Source organism: Herpailurus yagouaroundi, unplaced genomic scaffold (genome assembly GCF_014898765.1).
Source record: "Herpailurus yagouaroundi ecotype Mexico unplaced genomic scaffold, PumYag 139, whole genome shotgun sequence".
NCBI lineage: Eukaryota > Metazoa > Chordata > Mammalia > Carnivora > Felidae > Herpailurus > Herpailurus yagouaroundi.
The window spans coordinates 30,839,063-30,854,828 of NW_024412394.1; the positions used below are offsets into that span (position 1 = coordinate 30,839,063).

The 15,766-nt window shown below is 36.8% G+C and overlaps 1 protein-coding gene across 3 annotated transcripts in view; it reads left to right on the forward strand.

The window, feature by feature from the left end:
- Positions 1-15,766, forward strand: part of ADGRB3 (adhesion G protein-coupled receptor B3) — a 743,632-nt gene that overhangs the window by 343,994 nt on the left and 383,872 nt on the right. For all 3 annotated transcript variants that reach the window (XM_040473868.1, XM_040473867.1, XM_040473869.1), the window contains 2 exons: positions 7,599-7,700; positions 8,067-8,173. In XM_040473868.1, coding sequence (XP_040329802.1) covers positions 7,599-7,700; positions 8,067-8,173 — 209 coding nt within the window. The remainder of the gene's footprint in view (positions 1-7,598; positions 7,701-8,066; positions 8,174-15,766) is intronic.

A 15,766-nucleotide genomic window follows, 5' to 3' on the forward strand; every position in this document is an offset into this window, starting at 1 on the left:
GGACTAAAACTAAGTTAATCAGATTTTTTCCTAGGTATGTATGTATAAACACTATCTAGTCCTTGAACAGGCAGTGCAACACGCACTGTCTGCTCATGAATTTAAAGCTTGCGCTTTGCTGGGACGCCTGACAAACTCTTGATCTCAGGTTGGAAGTTTGAGTTGAACGTTGGGTTTAGAGATTACTTAAAAGTAAACTCTTTAAAATAATAAATGAAATAAAGTGTGCAGTTTGCTACCTTCAAGATTTAGAGATACACTTTTTTCAAAATATTTAAATACCTTGTTTACCACTACAACAGATGTTTGGAGACAGTGTAAGATTCCCAGAGAATGGACTGAGAGACTTGTTTGATTGACATAGGTCTACCTACCACCTCCTTGCCTAGTGATTTCTCTATGCCTTGGTTTCCTCGCGTTTAAAAAGAGAGTAATAAGTTTATCTACCTCATTCTTATGATGAGAATGAAATGAATTAAAAATGTAATGCACTTAGAAGAGTGCCTAAGTCACAATGATATGTACATATTGCTGTTGTAATTGTATGTTCTTTCAACTCGACACTGATAAAAACCATTTCTGTGTGAGGAATGCTATTACAAAACACATTTGATAAATGCCTTTCTTTTTCCCTCAGACCTTAGCAGCACCATGAATTCTTCACTTGAGTGGGTTCCCTTGCTGAAATGAGAGCTGTAAACTGTGTGAGCACAGGGACCGGATCTGTCTCATTCACCTCTGCATCCCCAGCATGGGGAATTCCCAAAACATAAGAATTAATGAATTGCCAGCAAGTGAAATTTGAAATTGGGGTCATGTATAGTACATGTTTTTTCTTTTTCTTTTCTTTCTTTCTTTCTTTTTTTTCCCCCTGCATGCCAACTCTACAGTGTAGAATCAATTTCTCTTTAATGCTGAAATTCTAGCATAGGGGTGAAAACTAATTTTCCACATCAAATTGATTTAAGCCCTGTATAATTTTGCTATTTTTAAGAGACAGAAAATCAGTTTGAATAGACAGATTAACAGCTAATCACTAGGTAATTGCTACCTTGTTTTGAGACAGCATGCTAACTACATACTTGTGACTTCAAGTACAGTTGTATCTTACAAATGGGTTTGTATATCTTTGCACTAGTCATAGCAGGCGGTGGGATCTTTCAGCTGATGAACACAGTTGCTGTTCCATTTTGCTAAGGCATAAAAAACAAGAATCCTTCATATGGCCCTACAATAATGTTTTTATTTTGAGCACAGAGAGTTATGTGTACTAATTATGTATTTTCTTTTCTAAAAAAAAAAAATGTTTATTTATTTATTTTGAAACACACACACACACACACAGAGAGAGAGAGAGAGAGAGAGCAGGGGAGGGGCAGAGAGAGAGGGAGAAAATCCCAAGCAGGCTCCGCACTTGCAGGCTTGATCCCATGAACCGCAAGATCGTGACCTGAGCCGAAATCAAGAGTCAGATGCTAAGCTTAACCAGCCGAGTCACCCAGGTACCCCTATGTATAATTCACAAAATATGCATAGGTAGCATTAAACAGGAAAACAAAACTTAACACAAATCTCTCTCTTTCGCTTATGTTTTTCTCCTGAACTTTAGTTTCATACACCAAATGCCTTTGTGAAAATATCAAATGTGCTCAGATATCTCAAACTCAGAACTGTTTTCAGCATCTTCTCTCCCAAGCCCTGTCTTCCTCGTGTGCTCTAACTGACGCTGTAGCACAGCAGGTACTCTTCCTGGAGACCTGAATTTCATGTTTCATTTCTCTTACTTCCTCGCCTCCTACACCCAGCCACGTTGCTGAGACCATCCCACATCTTAGATAGATTTTTGAATCCACCTACTTCCAGTTGCCATTTCCTGTGATGCCACACCCCTTCCCTGATTATTGCGTTTAGGTTGTCACAGGCCCTCCCTCCTGCCTTCAGTCTCACCTTCCTTCAGTCCATTCCCCAAACTGCATGTATAGCATTCAGAACACAATAACAAAGTTGCCTTGCCCTTAAGTTCAAACTCCTAGTTTATCTTATTATTTATCACCCCTCCCCCTCTAGTAATTACTCACTTCTACTCATCCCCAACTTTATACTCTAGCCATTCTGAAATGCTGGATACAACAAGGTTCTCCTTGCCCCCTGGGTCTTCCGACCTGTGGTTCCCAAGGCACACTTTTCCTTTCCTCATTGGCCAACTCTTACTTATCCTTTACACTTCAACTTGGACATCGCTTCTGGAAGTCTTCCACTGACATACTCTCCCCCATAGTACTCCTAGAGGAGCCAGAACTTCTCAGATCATAGTGGACATCCTGCTGTATTATAATTTCTCCACTTATTATCTCCCTCACCATCTTGGGAGTTGAGAGACCCTGACTATTCTTGTTCATTCTTTTTATGTGCGGCATTTTACAAGGGGATTGGGACATTATGAGTGTTCAGTAAATATCTGTAGAATTAATGAATTCCATAATGGGCACTGAGGAGAGTTCAGAAAATTTCCTACTACTGGGGGCTTCATAAACCTAAGATGGAAGAAAATAAATTTTTATTAATACCTAGGCTGTTTTGCTCTTGGTATGACCATAAATACACCTATTTTCTGAACTAAACTTTTTAAAGATACCATCTTCAAAGAATGCCAAATCACCTTTGAGAAAATATTTAAAGCAGGGGCACCTGGGACATTCAGTCAGTTAAGCATCTGACTTCAGCTCAGATCATGATCTCACAGTTTGTTGTGTTCAAGCCCTGCATCAGGCTCCGTGCTGACAGCGGAGAGCCTAGGGCCTGCTTCAGATTCTGTCTCCCTCTCTGTCTGCGTCTCCCCCATTCAAACTCTGTCCCTGTCACTCAAATATAAATATTTTTAAAAAATTTAAAAAAAGGGGCGCCTGGGTGGCTCAGTGATTAAGCGTCCAACTTTGGCTCAGGTCATGATCTCACAGTTTTGTGGGTTCGAGCCCCGTGTTGGGCTCTGTGCTGACAGCTCAGAGGCTGGAGTCTGCTTCGGAATCTGTGTCTCCCTCTCTCTCTGCCCCTCCCCTGCTCATGCTCTGTCTCTCTGTCTCAAAAATAAATAAAACATTAATTTTTTTTAAATAAAAAAGAATATTTACAGCAGATGTGGGATTTGACACTACTACTAAAAGGCTGAAAATCCTGCAAATTTGCAAATCTGTCATCTTCCTTTCTTATTAGTTGTGTACTGTGTTTCCATCTACAAGGAGCACAGTGTATCCAAGGCTTTATAAATTTATGGTGGAGAAAAGCAAAGTTTGTTGACCTTTCTAGGTTTAAAAATAACTGTGATTTTGTTTGTTTGTTTGTTTGTTTTGGTTTTTTTTTGGTTTGGTTGAAGTAGACCATACCGATTGTCTTAAGTAAATGAGTATTAGTGGGGCGCCTGGGTGGCGCAGTCGGTTAAGCGTCCGACTTCAGCCAGGTCACGATCTCGCGGTCCGTGAGTTCGAGCCCCGCGTCAGGCTCTTGGGCTGATGGCTCAGAGCCTGGAGCCTGTTTCAGATTCTGTGTCTCCCTCTCTCTCTGCCCCTCCCCCGTTCATGCTCTGTCTCTCTCTGTCCCAAAAATAAATAAACGTTTAAAAAACAAAATAAAAAAATAAAAAAGTAAATGAGTATTAGTAATTGAGGGCTGTGGTTGAAAAACAAGTTAATCAGCTTCTTTCTGAACTAGTTAGGATATATACAGAACACACTGGGGGATTCTGGACTGGGTCCCATGGACTCTTACCAAGTCAGACACAGTCCTATAAAGTCAACTTTTGTCAATACTCAGCACCCTGGAAATCCAGTTTGGCTAATTTTTAGGAGAGCTGTATAGCTAACTCCCTCTCTTAGTTTTCCTAAATGAACATTCCTACTTACTGCTGGTCTACTTATACACACACACACACACACACACACACTGTCCTCAGTAATTTGTAGAATCATCCTCGTTTTCTGTCATCTTAACTACTGAGGTATGGAAACAACAGATCTTTTGAAAGTATTTGGTAATTTTGGCTTAAAATATATGTGTGTGTTCATAGGTATCTACCTATCATTTGCAAGATTTGTAAGTATTCTGTGCCCTAGGAATGAAACAAAACAGAAAAATTATTGTCTTCATGATGCACACACTCTAGCAGGAGAAGGCAATAAATAAATAAACAAGCAAACGAAACAATAATAATAATAACACTGTAAAATAAGAAAGCTAGGGGAAAAAACGTATAAGTTATAAGGAACAAGCCTTTGGGGGAAGAGTAAAACAGGAATGCTTAAGAATGTTTGAGAGGAGTCAGGAAATCCCGGAGAAAGTAAGATTTCAGTAAAGGTTAAAGGCAGTGAAGACACAAACCATGCAGGCATTTGGGGAGCAGAGGTAGGGATATCTAGAAAGAAAGGGCAAGTGTACAAGCTCTGAGGTAGGAGCCTTCCTGGAGTACTGGAGAAGGAAGCATCAAAGGGGTCAGTGTAGCTGAGGGGGGTGGGGGGCTGAAAGTGGAGAGGGTGTGAGCTGAGGTAAGAGGCTAGATTGAAGAGCCTTGTAGCTGAGGCTTGTTTTATCACTAAGCGTCGTATTTCGTGGGAGAGAAGAAATTTTATTTTTCCCAAGTATTATACCTTTAAAAAAAAATGAATCCCTGACCCATATTCCCCAGCTGACAGTTACTACTTCTGCCCACCTTAATTTTGAACCTCTTCGGTTTCAGCTGCGAGTCCAGTAAACATTTCACCCTATTGGCCCACCTCTGCCATCTAGTGGTTAACGCTTGCAATTACCAGAGTTTCTGACCACACAGAAGACCGTGGGGGAAGGGCTAAGGGAAGGAGGCTAATTTTTGGCAGAATAACAAGAGAAAAGAAACAATAGAAAAGAAAAGCTTTCTGAAACCACAACAGGGGGATGAAGAAGTCTAGGGTGCAGATTGCTTCTTCATTGGTTTGTGTCAAGATTAAATCAGAAAGAAAGCCTGAATGCTATCACACCCCATTTTTTGAAATGTATTTCAAATTTCATCAATGGAACTAAAGAAAATTGGAGTTCAAAACATTGAAAAACAGAAAAAAAGTACAGGTGAAGTGAAAATGAAAGGTTACAAATGAAGAGTTAATGAGGAAGATAATGAACAGAAGTTGGGTGTATAGATGGAACAAAAAATAGTAATTAAGTGTAATGGTATTAGATTAATTACTGCTATATCTTTATTAAAAATAGACTAGTTGTTTTACACAGAATTCAGTTATGTAATAAACTATGCATGATGTAGTTTGTCAGTTTTAACATTTATTATGATTTTCCTCTTTTTCATATTTCTGTAGTAGTTTTGGTTGGCATTTACAGAAACACAGGACAATGTGACCTGGTGTAGAATATTTGGAAGATGACAGTTAATTCTGTGTGGCTGATGCATGGGAGAATAAATATGAACGATAACTGAAATGCTAACTTAGAGCTTGCTAGAAGGGTTTTGGTTTTTTTGTTTTTGTTTTTTTTGTTTTGTTTTGTTTTTTTGTTTGTTTGTTTGTTTGTTTATCACAGAAAGCATAGTTATCTTTATCCTGTCAGTACTGGAGAACCATGGAAAGGTTTTAAGCAGCAAGTTATGGGACTAAGCTTCCTTTTGGAGATTACTTTGTTAATGTGGCATGAAAATTGGATTAAAGGTACAAGATACTAGGGAATAAATAGTTCCACTTAATATCCAGTTCTTTAGCTCAGAAAGCAGGCATCATCCTTAACTCCTTAGTCCCTCATTCCCCCATCATTTTGTATACTACTTTCTAAATTTATCTTGTATCCACCTTTTCTTCATCTTTAGTCCAAACATCCTACCTAAAGCTACTGTCACTTCAGCGCTGAAGCACTGCATTAGCCTCTTCAGTTGTCTTGTCCCACCTACTGCCCTCCCATCTCTTTTACCCAGGGAAAGCAAACTGATCTTCTTAAAATTAAAAATTGAATCATGATCTTTTGTTAAACCCTTCTGTGGCTGCCTGTGAGACCCTGCAGGCACCAATGTTAGCCTGTCCACCAGTCCGTCACTCCACCCTCCTGAAATTGTTCCCTCCAGCTCCACTGGAGGCAGGGGGGCTGAGGCTAGCCTGGCCCTTTCCTAGGATCCAAGAACAGGATTTGCCAGAGTCGGGCTTGGGAGTGGTGGTGATGAATACAGGTGGAGTCACCATAAATCAAAAACATAAAATAATAAAATTTTTTTTAAATGTCACAAAAACATGGTGTAACTCAGGTGGAAATAGGGACAGCCCCCTACAAGGGCTCCCTCCTCCAATACTGCAAGAATAGAAGTAACAGAAAAATAAATTAAGGGAAGCAGCCATTGCTACCAGCCAAGCACATGCAACCACCCACTTCCTCATGGAGGTTAGCAAGCTGGGAACCACTTTGTCCATTTTGTCCAATCCCCACCCCAGGAAGAGCAGAGGTTTCTGGCCCTGCTACCCCAGATACAGAAAGCATTGTTTCAAGATCAAAAAGTCTCAAATTGTATTCTTCCCCACTAATAATTATAATGTATCCTAATAAGCTCATAAATTCTGAAGTAGAATCGGGATCAGTAGATTATGATTAGCATGGATTAAATAGTATATTGTCCTCAAAGGAAGACATTTCTCCCAGGAAGTGACACTCATGAATATATTAGGTACTTATTATTTTTGGTCCTTATTTATTTATTAAAGGTATTTATATAATCATATATTGATTCATTTATTTATTCAATTTGGAGCAACTTCTGTGTGCCAAATTATTAGGTACAAGATACAGAGATGAGAAGACAACAAGATCCCAGGAAAACAGTGAACACAAATATGTGAAAATATAATATAAACGGCAGTGCTGTGTGAAAAGCACAATAGTAGGTGTGTCTAGAGAAAGGACTAGTATGTTCTTTTTAGGAGCACGGTGTGAGGTTTAATACAAAACACAGTACAGATAGACTTCACAAATCCTTTGGCTTTCTATTAAGTTATTTCTGGTATACATCTGTTATTCTTGAAATACCTTTTGAGTTTCTCATCTCAGTGATTCAATTGAGTTTTTGAAAATTATAAGGCCAAAAGATCAAATCAGTTTATTTTTACATGATGTAGTATGATTGACATTATTGCCCTTGTATGAAGAATAAAAAGTTATATATTTTTGCCCTGTATGTTTATTTCCTCTTAACACTTAGAGTTAGTAATTCTAATATGGCTTTCAGTTTATTAGAAATCATTTTATTTCACAACATGTCAAAACATCATGAATATTGGAAAGATTTTTGATTTATGTGTTTGAATGTAATGTTCAATTTATAAGCAAATTCAAACGACTTTAAAAAAAGTCTGAACAGTAAGCACCTTCAAAAGAAAGCACATTTTTGTGAAGATTTTGTAGATAATGAAATGAAACCTGGTGGTTTTTTTCTTTATGAAGACACTGCTAACATTTCAGTAAATGATATACTTTAAGGAAAATGAAAGAACTCTGCAGATAGAGAGATGCATTTGAGGACTGTTTATCGCCAATATTTAGAAAAATAAACACTGCTGGCATTCAATTCCGTCTGTTTTAAATTGCAGCACCTTATGAAATATGCCCAGAGGATTACCTGATGTCGATGGTGTGGAAAAGGACCCCGGCAGGCGACTTGGCATTCAATCAGTGCCCACTGAATGCCACAGGTAAAGTACGAATGACCCACCCAAATCCAAATGATGATTGCCCTCTAAGAACAGCATGCTATGTTTGCATATGAAGTCATGCTTTTGTCCTATATCCATAAATAAATCTGTGCAATAAGCAATGAAACAATCTTAGTAAAGTGCTTCATAAATGGAGCCAATGAAGAGACCTAGAAATTATTGCTGGTGCAATGGTTTCTCAGTGGCATTAACATGCACTTTAAAGATAATCAGCGTAACATTTTCATATGCATGTTTTCTAAGCAAGAAAACGTACAAACCCAATTCTTCAGCCTGCCTCCCAATTATGTGATGCCTTCTAGCATCTCTGTGATAAAGCTTCTCTCTGTTCTTTGTGACGCACAGGCACCACTAGCAGACGCTGCTCTCTCAGTCTTCATGGAGTGGCCTTCTGGGAACAGCCGAGCTTTGCAAGATGCATATCCAATGAGTACAGACACTTGCAGCATTCAGTAGGTGCAAAGCCAGCTTTAGTACTTGCTCTGTTTATTTTTTCCTAATGATCACTGTGTGAGAATTTAACCTTCTGCTTTATAATCAAATCAGCCAAAATCTCTGAAAAAATGCCTGAAGGAAAAAGTGATGTGACAGAAAGCTCATTTTTATAAGTCACTGCTAAACTGTTTTGTTCCTAGGGTTTGGGTTTTTGGGGATCCTGCTATTTACATGAAGGAATTCCTTGTCCAATGGGGACAAGGCCTGAACAAAATTCGTTATTCAGTTTCACCTGGAAGAATTAAACTGTATGTTAAAATTAGCACAAGTCTGTGTTAAACCATATCTAAGACATTGCAAAATACTGTTTATTTCTAAATTATATTTCTTAGTAGTCGGGAAATGATAAGCTGTTCATTTAGGTATCAAATTTCTCACTGCATTTTGACAATAAGACATTGAAAAAATGATAGTGTTACTGCACCAGAGAAAATTAATTACTTGCAAAAGATTAAGTGGACCAAATTTTTTAAAAATTGCCCTTCTGTTCCCACACATCACTGAATTTCTCACGAACTATGATTATGAATATTTTGAGCACAGTTAAATTTTGCATGGTGTTTTAGAAGTGCAAGTCATTGTCATTATTGGAGACTGTTGTCATTTCATCCTGACAATCAAGAGGAACTCTATCAATGAATAAACATTGTGGAGTTTAGAACAAATATGATCATGAGCCAGCTGGAAAGTTGGACATTGACAGGGATGATATTTAGTTAAGAACTTTCAAGTTTTGTTGTGCTTATGTTTTCTTTCATTTTTTTTTTTTTACTGTCACTCAAAACTATGCATAATTCTTTTTAAAAAAATGTAAAGAAGATTCTTGCTTGTGGATGGAAATTCGGTTCATGCAATAATAACTCCTATTGATGAAGTAAATGTGTTTAGTTCTCAAAAAAACAAAAAAAAATCACATTAAAAAAATCTGAAAACGAAATACTAATATGTTTACTTACCAAATCAGTAGTAGTAATTGAATTGATGATTATTTACCATTTAGAGCCTTATTCCCGTTATCTGTTTATCTATCTATCTACCTATCTATCTATCTATTCCTGTCATATCTATAGATATAGATAGGGGAGTTACACACAAGTACTGACATACATGTCAATATATGCTGGTTACATACAAATACCTAGATTTAAAAATATATATTTCAGTTCAGCTCATGATCTCACAGTTTGTGGGACTGAACCCCGCATCCGACTCTGTGCTGACAGTGCAGACCCTATCTGGGATTCTTTCCCGCTCTCTCTGCCCACTACCCCCTTCCCTGCTTACTCTCTCTCTCTCTCAAAAATAAATAAGTAAACATTAAAAAAAAAGATTAACCAAAAATTTCCTTATGAATTTAATTTTAATGAATTTTATTTTTCCCTAATTTTAGACATTTGATTTTGTTTGCTTAATCTTAATAATATCCACATTCAATTCTTGTTAATCCATAGTAATGAATGAGAGTAATTGCAGGGATTAAATAAATCATAAGTCAATCCTTATGAATTTGTAAATAAGTAATATCACTTTTTTGCAGAAAATTTTTACTTCCTAAATTCAGTGTTTTGTATACTAATATTTAATGAGTTTGCATTTCATCTGATAATGGAGAGAAACAGAAACACTGTGTGAAATACAAGACTTGATCTTGAACTGTGAATTCCATAGAAATCATTCAGTCAATAGTTTCACAACCAGTTGTATATGCCTTGGTTGACTTGCATACATAAATCAGATCGTGATATTATAGAATAAAAATCAATCTCAGTGTACTCAGCTCCTACAAAGGACCAGACACTCAGCCTGGACACTTTGATAAACCAACTCCAGTGCTCACAAGAGTCTGCAAGGTGAATATCCCTGCCTCGGTTTGCATACAAAGTACTGAAAATCTACAAGGGAACAATCCAGTTTTACAAGGCAAAGAGTGAAAGTTGTGTCCAGCTACAGTTGTTCCAAAGCTTAACCTCTTTTCTGGAGGCCATGCCACCTCCTGAGCTTTTGATTTGAAATCATCTGCCCTTAGATTCTGGTACTGAAGACATAATTTTTGAGTGGTGTGTTTTTGGAAAAGTCATGTAATCTCAAATCTTGGCTTTGCAAAAAGAAGTTGGTAGCATCATTTTAACATCTCTGGAAGTTTCAAGGGAGAGCAGAAGACATACTATACATATTAAATCTTATGAATTGTAAAAGAACTTTGTAACCATGAGGTATTAATATCTACATGTACAGAATATACATTGAGTTAAAATATTATCTCACTAAGAGTAAAATTTTAAGGGGCACCTGGGTTAAGTGTCTGAGTTAGGCTCAGGTCATGATCTCACAATCTGTGAGTTCAAGCCTGGCAACGGGCTCTGTGCTAACAGCTCAGAGCCTGGAGCCTGCTTCAGATTCTGTGTCTCCCTCTCTCTGTCCCTCTCCTGCTCACACTCTGTCTCTCAAACATAAAGAACATTAAAAAAAAAAATTGTTTAAAAAAAAAGTAAAATTTTAGAACTCAACCTATTATTAATGTGAACTACACATGTGGAAAAATAATACAGATGGAGGAATAGATAGGTAGATAGATTAATAGAGGGATGGGAGTATAAAATTGATGTCACATGGATTTTTGCACATGAATTATGTTTATATACCTATACAAAAATATACACACAGTTACACATGCATATATATACACACATCTAGTATTTGCCTACGGATCATGATCTTTTCCTTTACATGTTTAGGGAAGTATAGGACCAATCTGTGCCTTAAATAATGCTTACCTAACCCATCAAATTCATCATGTGTACTCTAAAAAGTCAATTGGAGGTGGAAATGAAACCAACTTCCCTTCATACTCTTATTCCTATTGCTTCCCGTGCTTTGTCTGAGTAGCAAAGCTGGATAGTGCTTGTGATATAGAACAGTTCTGATTCCCACAGATTCTAAAATCACTTTGAAGACTCTGCATCTTCTCCTTTAGTAGAATTTATTGTTTCACAATGTAATTGTTCTATTGTCTTTGAAGGATTTCATTCTTTGCCCCCTCTATAATCGGAAAGCTCGTTAAAATGTTAATTGTTACCTACTATGGAGAATTATTTTAAATAGGTAGATCTCTGTTTTCCAACTCTTTTACACATGGATTACAATACATGTACATACCCACATAGATTACAATATTTTAAATACCCATTTTGCAAAATTATAGTGATAAACCAAGTTTGTAATGACTTTTTATCATTAATAAACATTAGATGAGTTTTTTTCTATGAACTCTCATAATTATAAGCCAGTGGAGGTAGACAGAATGGGTTGGTTAAACAGTTTGATATATAAAATCACTAATCCATCACGTTGAACATTTAGTTTGAACTCCTTGAGGACAGAGGCCATGTGAGTTTTTTTTTTTTATCTTTATTTCTCTAGTGACTAACACAGTACTAAGCATACACTAGCATATACTAAGCATATATTAGATATTCCATAGACACTTATAAAGAATGTCTCTGCCACTTTTCTAATCAGTGGGAGCATACTGGCAGCTGGAGGGTTCTCAGGTGATACACCAGGCTTAATGTTCATGAATTTTAACCACATGAAATTAATAAGTATTATCCCTCAAGTGCAATTTTCCTAGCCCCAAAATATCTAGAAATGTGGAGTGATTGATGACATTATTTTATGAAATTATTTGGCCATTGCAGAATTTCAATAAGCTAATAGTCATGAATTTGTTTGAAACCTTATAAGCTCTAAAATTAAACATGATCCAACTGTTATTTATTAAAATACAAACCACAAACAAATGCACACAATTTTTAAAAATTGAGAAGAGAAGAATAAAGTGTAGTAGGATTCTTGAAATTTTGATATTTTCTCACTTGTTAATATTTCCATTCATATTCTGGCATATTTTCTGAATTTTGTGCCAAACAAAGTAGAAATAATTTTACAACCTGTTGAGAAATGGGCACAGGAGTCAGGCAAATTGAGAAAACATTTTCTTGTTACTCATAAAGCTCTTTCAAGAGGAAGGATGAATATTGTGGGCAAAGAGGTCGAGCCTCTCCCTGTGTGAAATAGATCACCCTGTATCTAGTACACCTGGGCAATCACAGACAACTTCTTCCTACCTCAGTCATCTCTCTCTTTTTAATTCTCTCCCTCCCTCTGTCTCTTTTACACACATACAAATACATGCTCACACAGGCACGCGCACACACACACACTCCTATGCTTGAAGTGACAGAACTAGTAGGATATATACTCTCTGCATGTAGAGGGTTGTAAAGCAAAAGTTGAACCATGCATACCAATGCCTTTTCTTAAATTCATCCAGTGTATGTCATTACTCTTTCCCTGGAGAGGAGTGAGTGATGGGATTGAAAAAGATCAAAGATAGATATTACTCTAATAGAAGTCCTTCCATATGGACATATGTAGAATTAGGTATAAATGTTACCTTTTAAGTCATTGTACCTTAACACCTCTGTTTCTATTTTTCAAACCTTCATTTAACACACAAATAGGAGTACCTGGGTGGCTCAGCCTGTTAAGCATCTGACTTCAGCTCAAGTCATGATTTCACAGTTTGGGAGTTCAAGCCCCATGTCGGGCTCTGTGCTGACAGCTCAGAGCCTGGAGCCTGCTTTGGATTCTGTGTTTCCCTCTCTCTCTCTGCTCCTCTCCTGCTCCTTCTCTCTTTCTCTCTCTCTCTCTCTCTCTCTCTCTCTTTATCAAAAATTAATAAACATTAAAAATTTTGAAAAAAAAAAACAAATGTGGAAGTAAGATTAATAATCTAAGTCATTGAAAAGTTGACTGTGGAAAGGGCTGTCAGGGAGTTTGAATCCTGATATTAAGACTTTGTTTACCCCGTTTTTTGTCTACTTTTATGGGTGGTGTATTAAGACAGAGAGATAAAAATAGACATATCTTTATTCAGGGGAAACTTGAGGGGAAAGGGTAGAGTCAGAGAGGGAAAGAGACCAAGAGGGACAAAGGCAGAGAGAACTCAGGATCTGAGTTCAACCTCGTAATTTTGCAGTATTTAACAGGTGGTCCTGAATAAAATTATGAGTTCACTGAGTGTTCAGCAGATGGTAATAATTCACATTTATTGAATGCTATCTACCCTAAAGGATCTGATGGGGGAAAAAATAGAAGTAATATGTTAACTAAATATTGATGTTCTAAGAAATTCATATCTCAAAGTTGACAGTATATTTCAAGGAGAAGATAATGAATATCTTAGACTTTACATCCCATATGGCATCTGTTCTAACTATTCAACTCTGATGATTAACACAAGAACAGTCATAGACAGTAAGTAAACATGACAATGTTCCAGTAAAACTTTATATGAAACTGGGCAGTGGGCTGGATTTGGCCCACAGGCGAGAATTCACTAACTTCTGGATTAGAATATATATTTTTTAAATTGTCTTTGTTGGTTTCTTTGTTTTGTCTTGTTTTTTAATATTTGAAGTCTTTTAGAATTTTCCATCAAAGTCTATTTTGTCCTTTTTTTCTCCTCTGTTGTCTTAGACACTTTAACCACAGTCATTTTAAATTACTTATCAGTGAAATCTAATATTTGAAGAATCTGTGAATGGACTTATTTTATCAGTCACATCATCTGGCATATCTACTAATTTTTTGTTACATATCAGACATTGTGTAAAACACATATAGGGGCTTTAGACAATGTTGGTGCCCACCAAAAGGCATTCCCCCTTTTCTGTTAATTCAAATACAGTGAGGAGCTGATAATTCAGTGCAATCAAGATTTGAGCTGGGTTAAGGATGATTTGCTGTTTTAGTAAAACTATCTCTGCTTAGTCCTCCTTCCTCCACTGTGTGTCTTAAAGGCTTTGCATAAAGATCCTATTTTGCCTATCCCATCAACCCTTAGAAACTGTAGAAGATTCAGTTCTTTCCTTCAAAGGTACCAGCTCAGTGTTCCAGATTTATGTCCAAGCAACTTCAAATTTGTTTCTAAATACATACTTACAATGATGAAGAAAATTTCACCCTGCATTTTAGAAGTTTTCATCTTAATTTCTCAGCTTCCTACATATTTAAAAACTTCAGCCAATGTCTCATGAAGAAAAATTCTAGTAAGGTTTTTAGGGACCATCAGTTTTCCAGTACACTTCTCTAGCCCTGGGCAACTGAAAAACATTAGTTTCTCTTTCGTCACTAGAAGTCTTCTTCCAGGATTATACCTGCCCTTCACTTCTTGCCTGCCCCCCTTCAAATGACTAAAATTGTTGGGTACCATAGAAAGGATCTCCTTTTCCTGGAAATTTAATTATTTTATCCATAGCTCTCTGATGCTCTAAAGAGTATGATTTTTGCAATTTGTGTGGATTTTTCTAGTTTTAGTGGCAAAAGCATTAGCTTTAGAGGAATTACTATACTAAACAAATACATTTCAATTCTTTATAAAAAAGTCTTAAATACATATAACAGCGTTTCCTAGGGAAATTTAAGGGTGTCTGTTATACAGGTGTATAATGAAATACTTCTCAAGTTACACTTTACTTCATTTTTTTAAAACTCACAATATATTACTGATTATAACTATAAAAGCCAAGGAGGCTTTTAAGATTCTCCCAGATTATGGATTTAGTGTGACTTGGAGAAGAAATGTTAGGGTCAGTTTTGGCCATGGAAATTCACTGACTTGAAACTTCATCATAGGATGATTTAATAGAATGTGCTTTATATAGAATTAGGCTACTGTCAAATGAAAAAATCTTATAAAGGAAAGTGAACTCTATTATTCAGTCATTCATCTATCAATTCAACTACCCATTAACTTACTCTACAAATATCTTCTGACCTTTAACTATATGCAACAGAGTGCAGGGACCTGAGGATACGTCTTGAATGTGACATACACAAATACAAGTAAAGTAGACAGGAAAAGATATAAGATAATTACAAATTGTGATATGTTGAAGGAAATTAACAAAGTACCAACATAGGAAATAAAGTTTGGGGACTGCTTTAGATAAAAAAGTCAGAGAGGTCTCCATGAGGAAATGATTTTAATAGCTTTAAATAGCTGTGGCCTGAAAAATGAGATGAATCTAGGCATTAAAGACTTGAGAGAATGAGTATCCCAGAGAATAAGAGTACACTCCATTTGAGGGACTAGCATCTGGAAAGCTTTGAAGTCTTTAAGGAAGTGAAAGATGATCTAGTGGGCAGAGGTAGTGAGCAATAACAGAATGTCATGAGATAAAGTTGGAGAAGTCGATAGGGAAAAAATAATTCTGTGCCTTAAAGACCTTTGCTTGGAGTTTGGCTTTTATTCTAAATGCAATGGGAAGCCATTGACAGTAAGGAGTGATGTGATTCAATATAATTGAAGAGTGTTATATGGTGTTCTATGGAGAACAGACTATAGGGTAGCAAGATTGGAAGCTGTCAAGCCCGCTGTAGTAATCCAGATGAGAGATGATGTCATCCTGCATTAAGGCTGAATGAGCAGATTTGGGTGATGGTAAAGTCATTTTCTGAAATGAGGAAGGCAGGACAATAGAGAA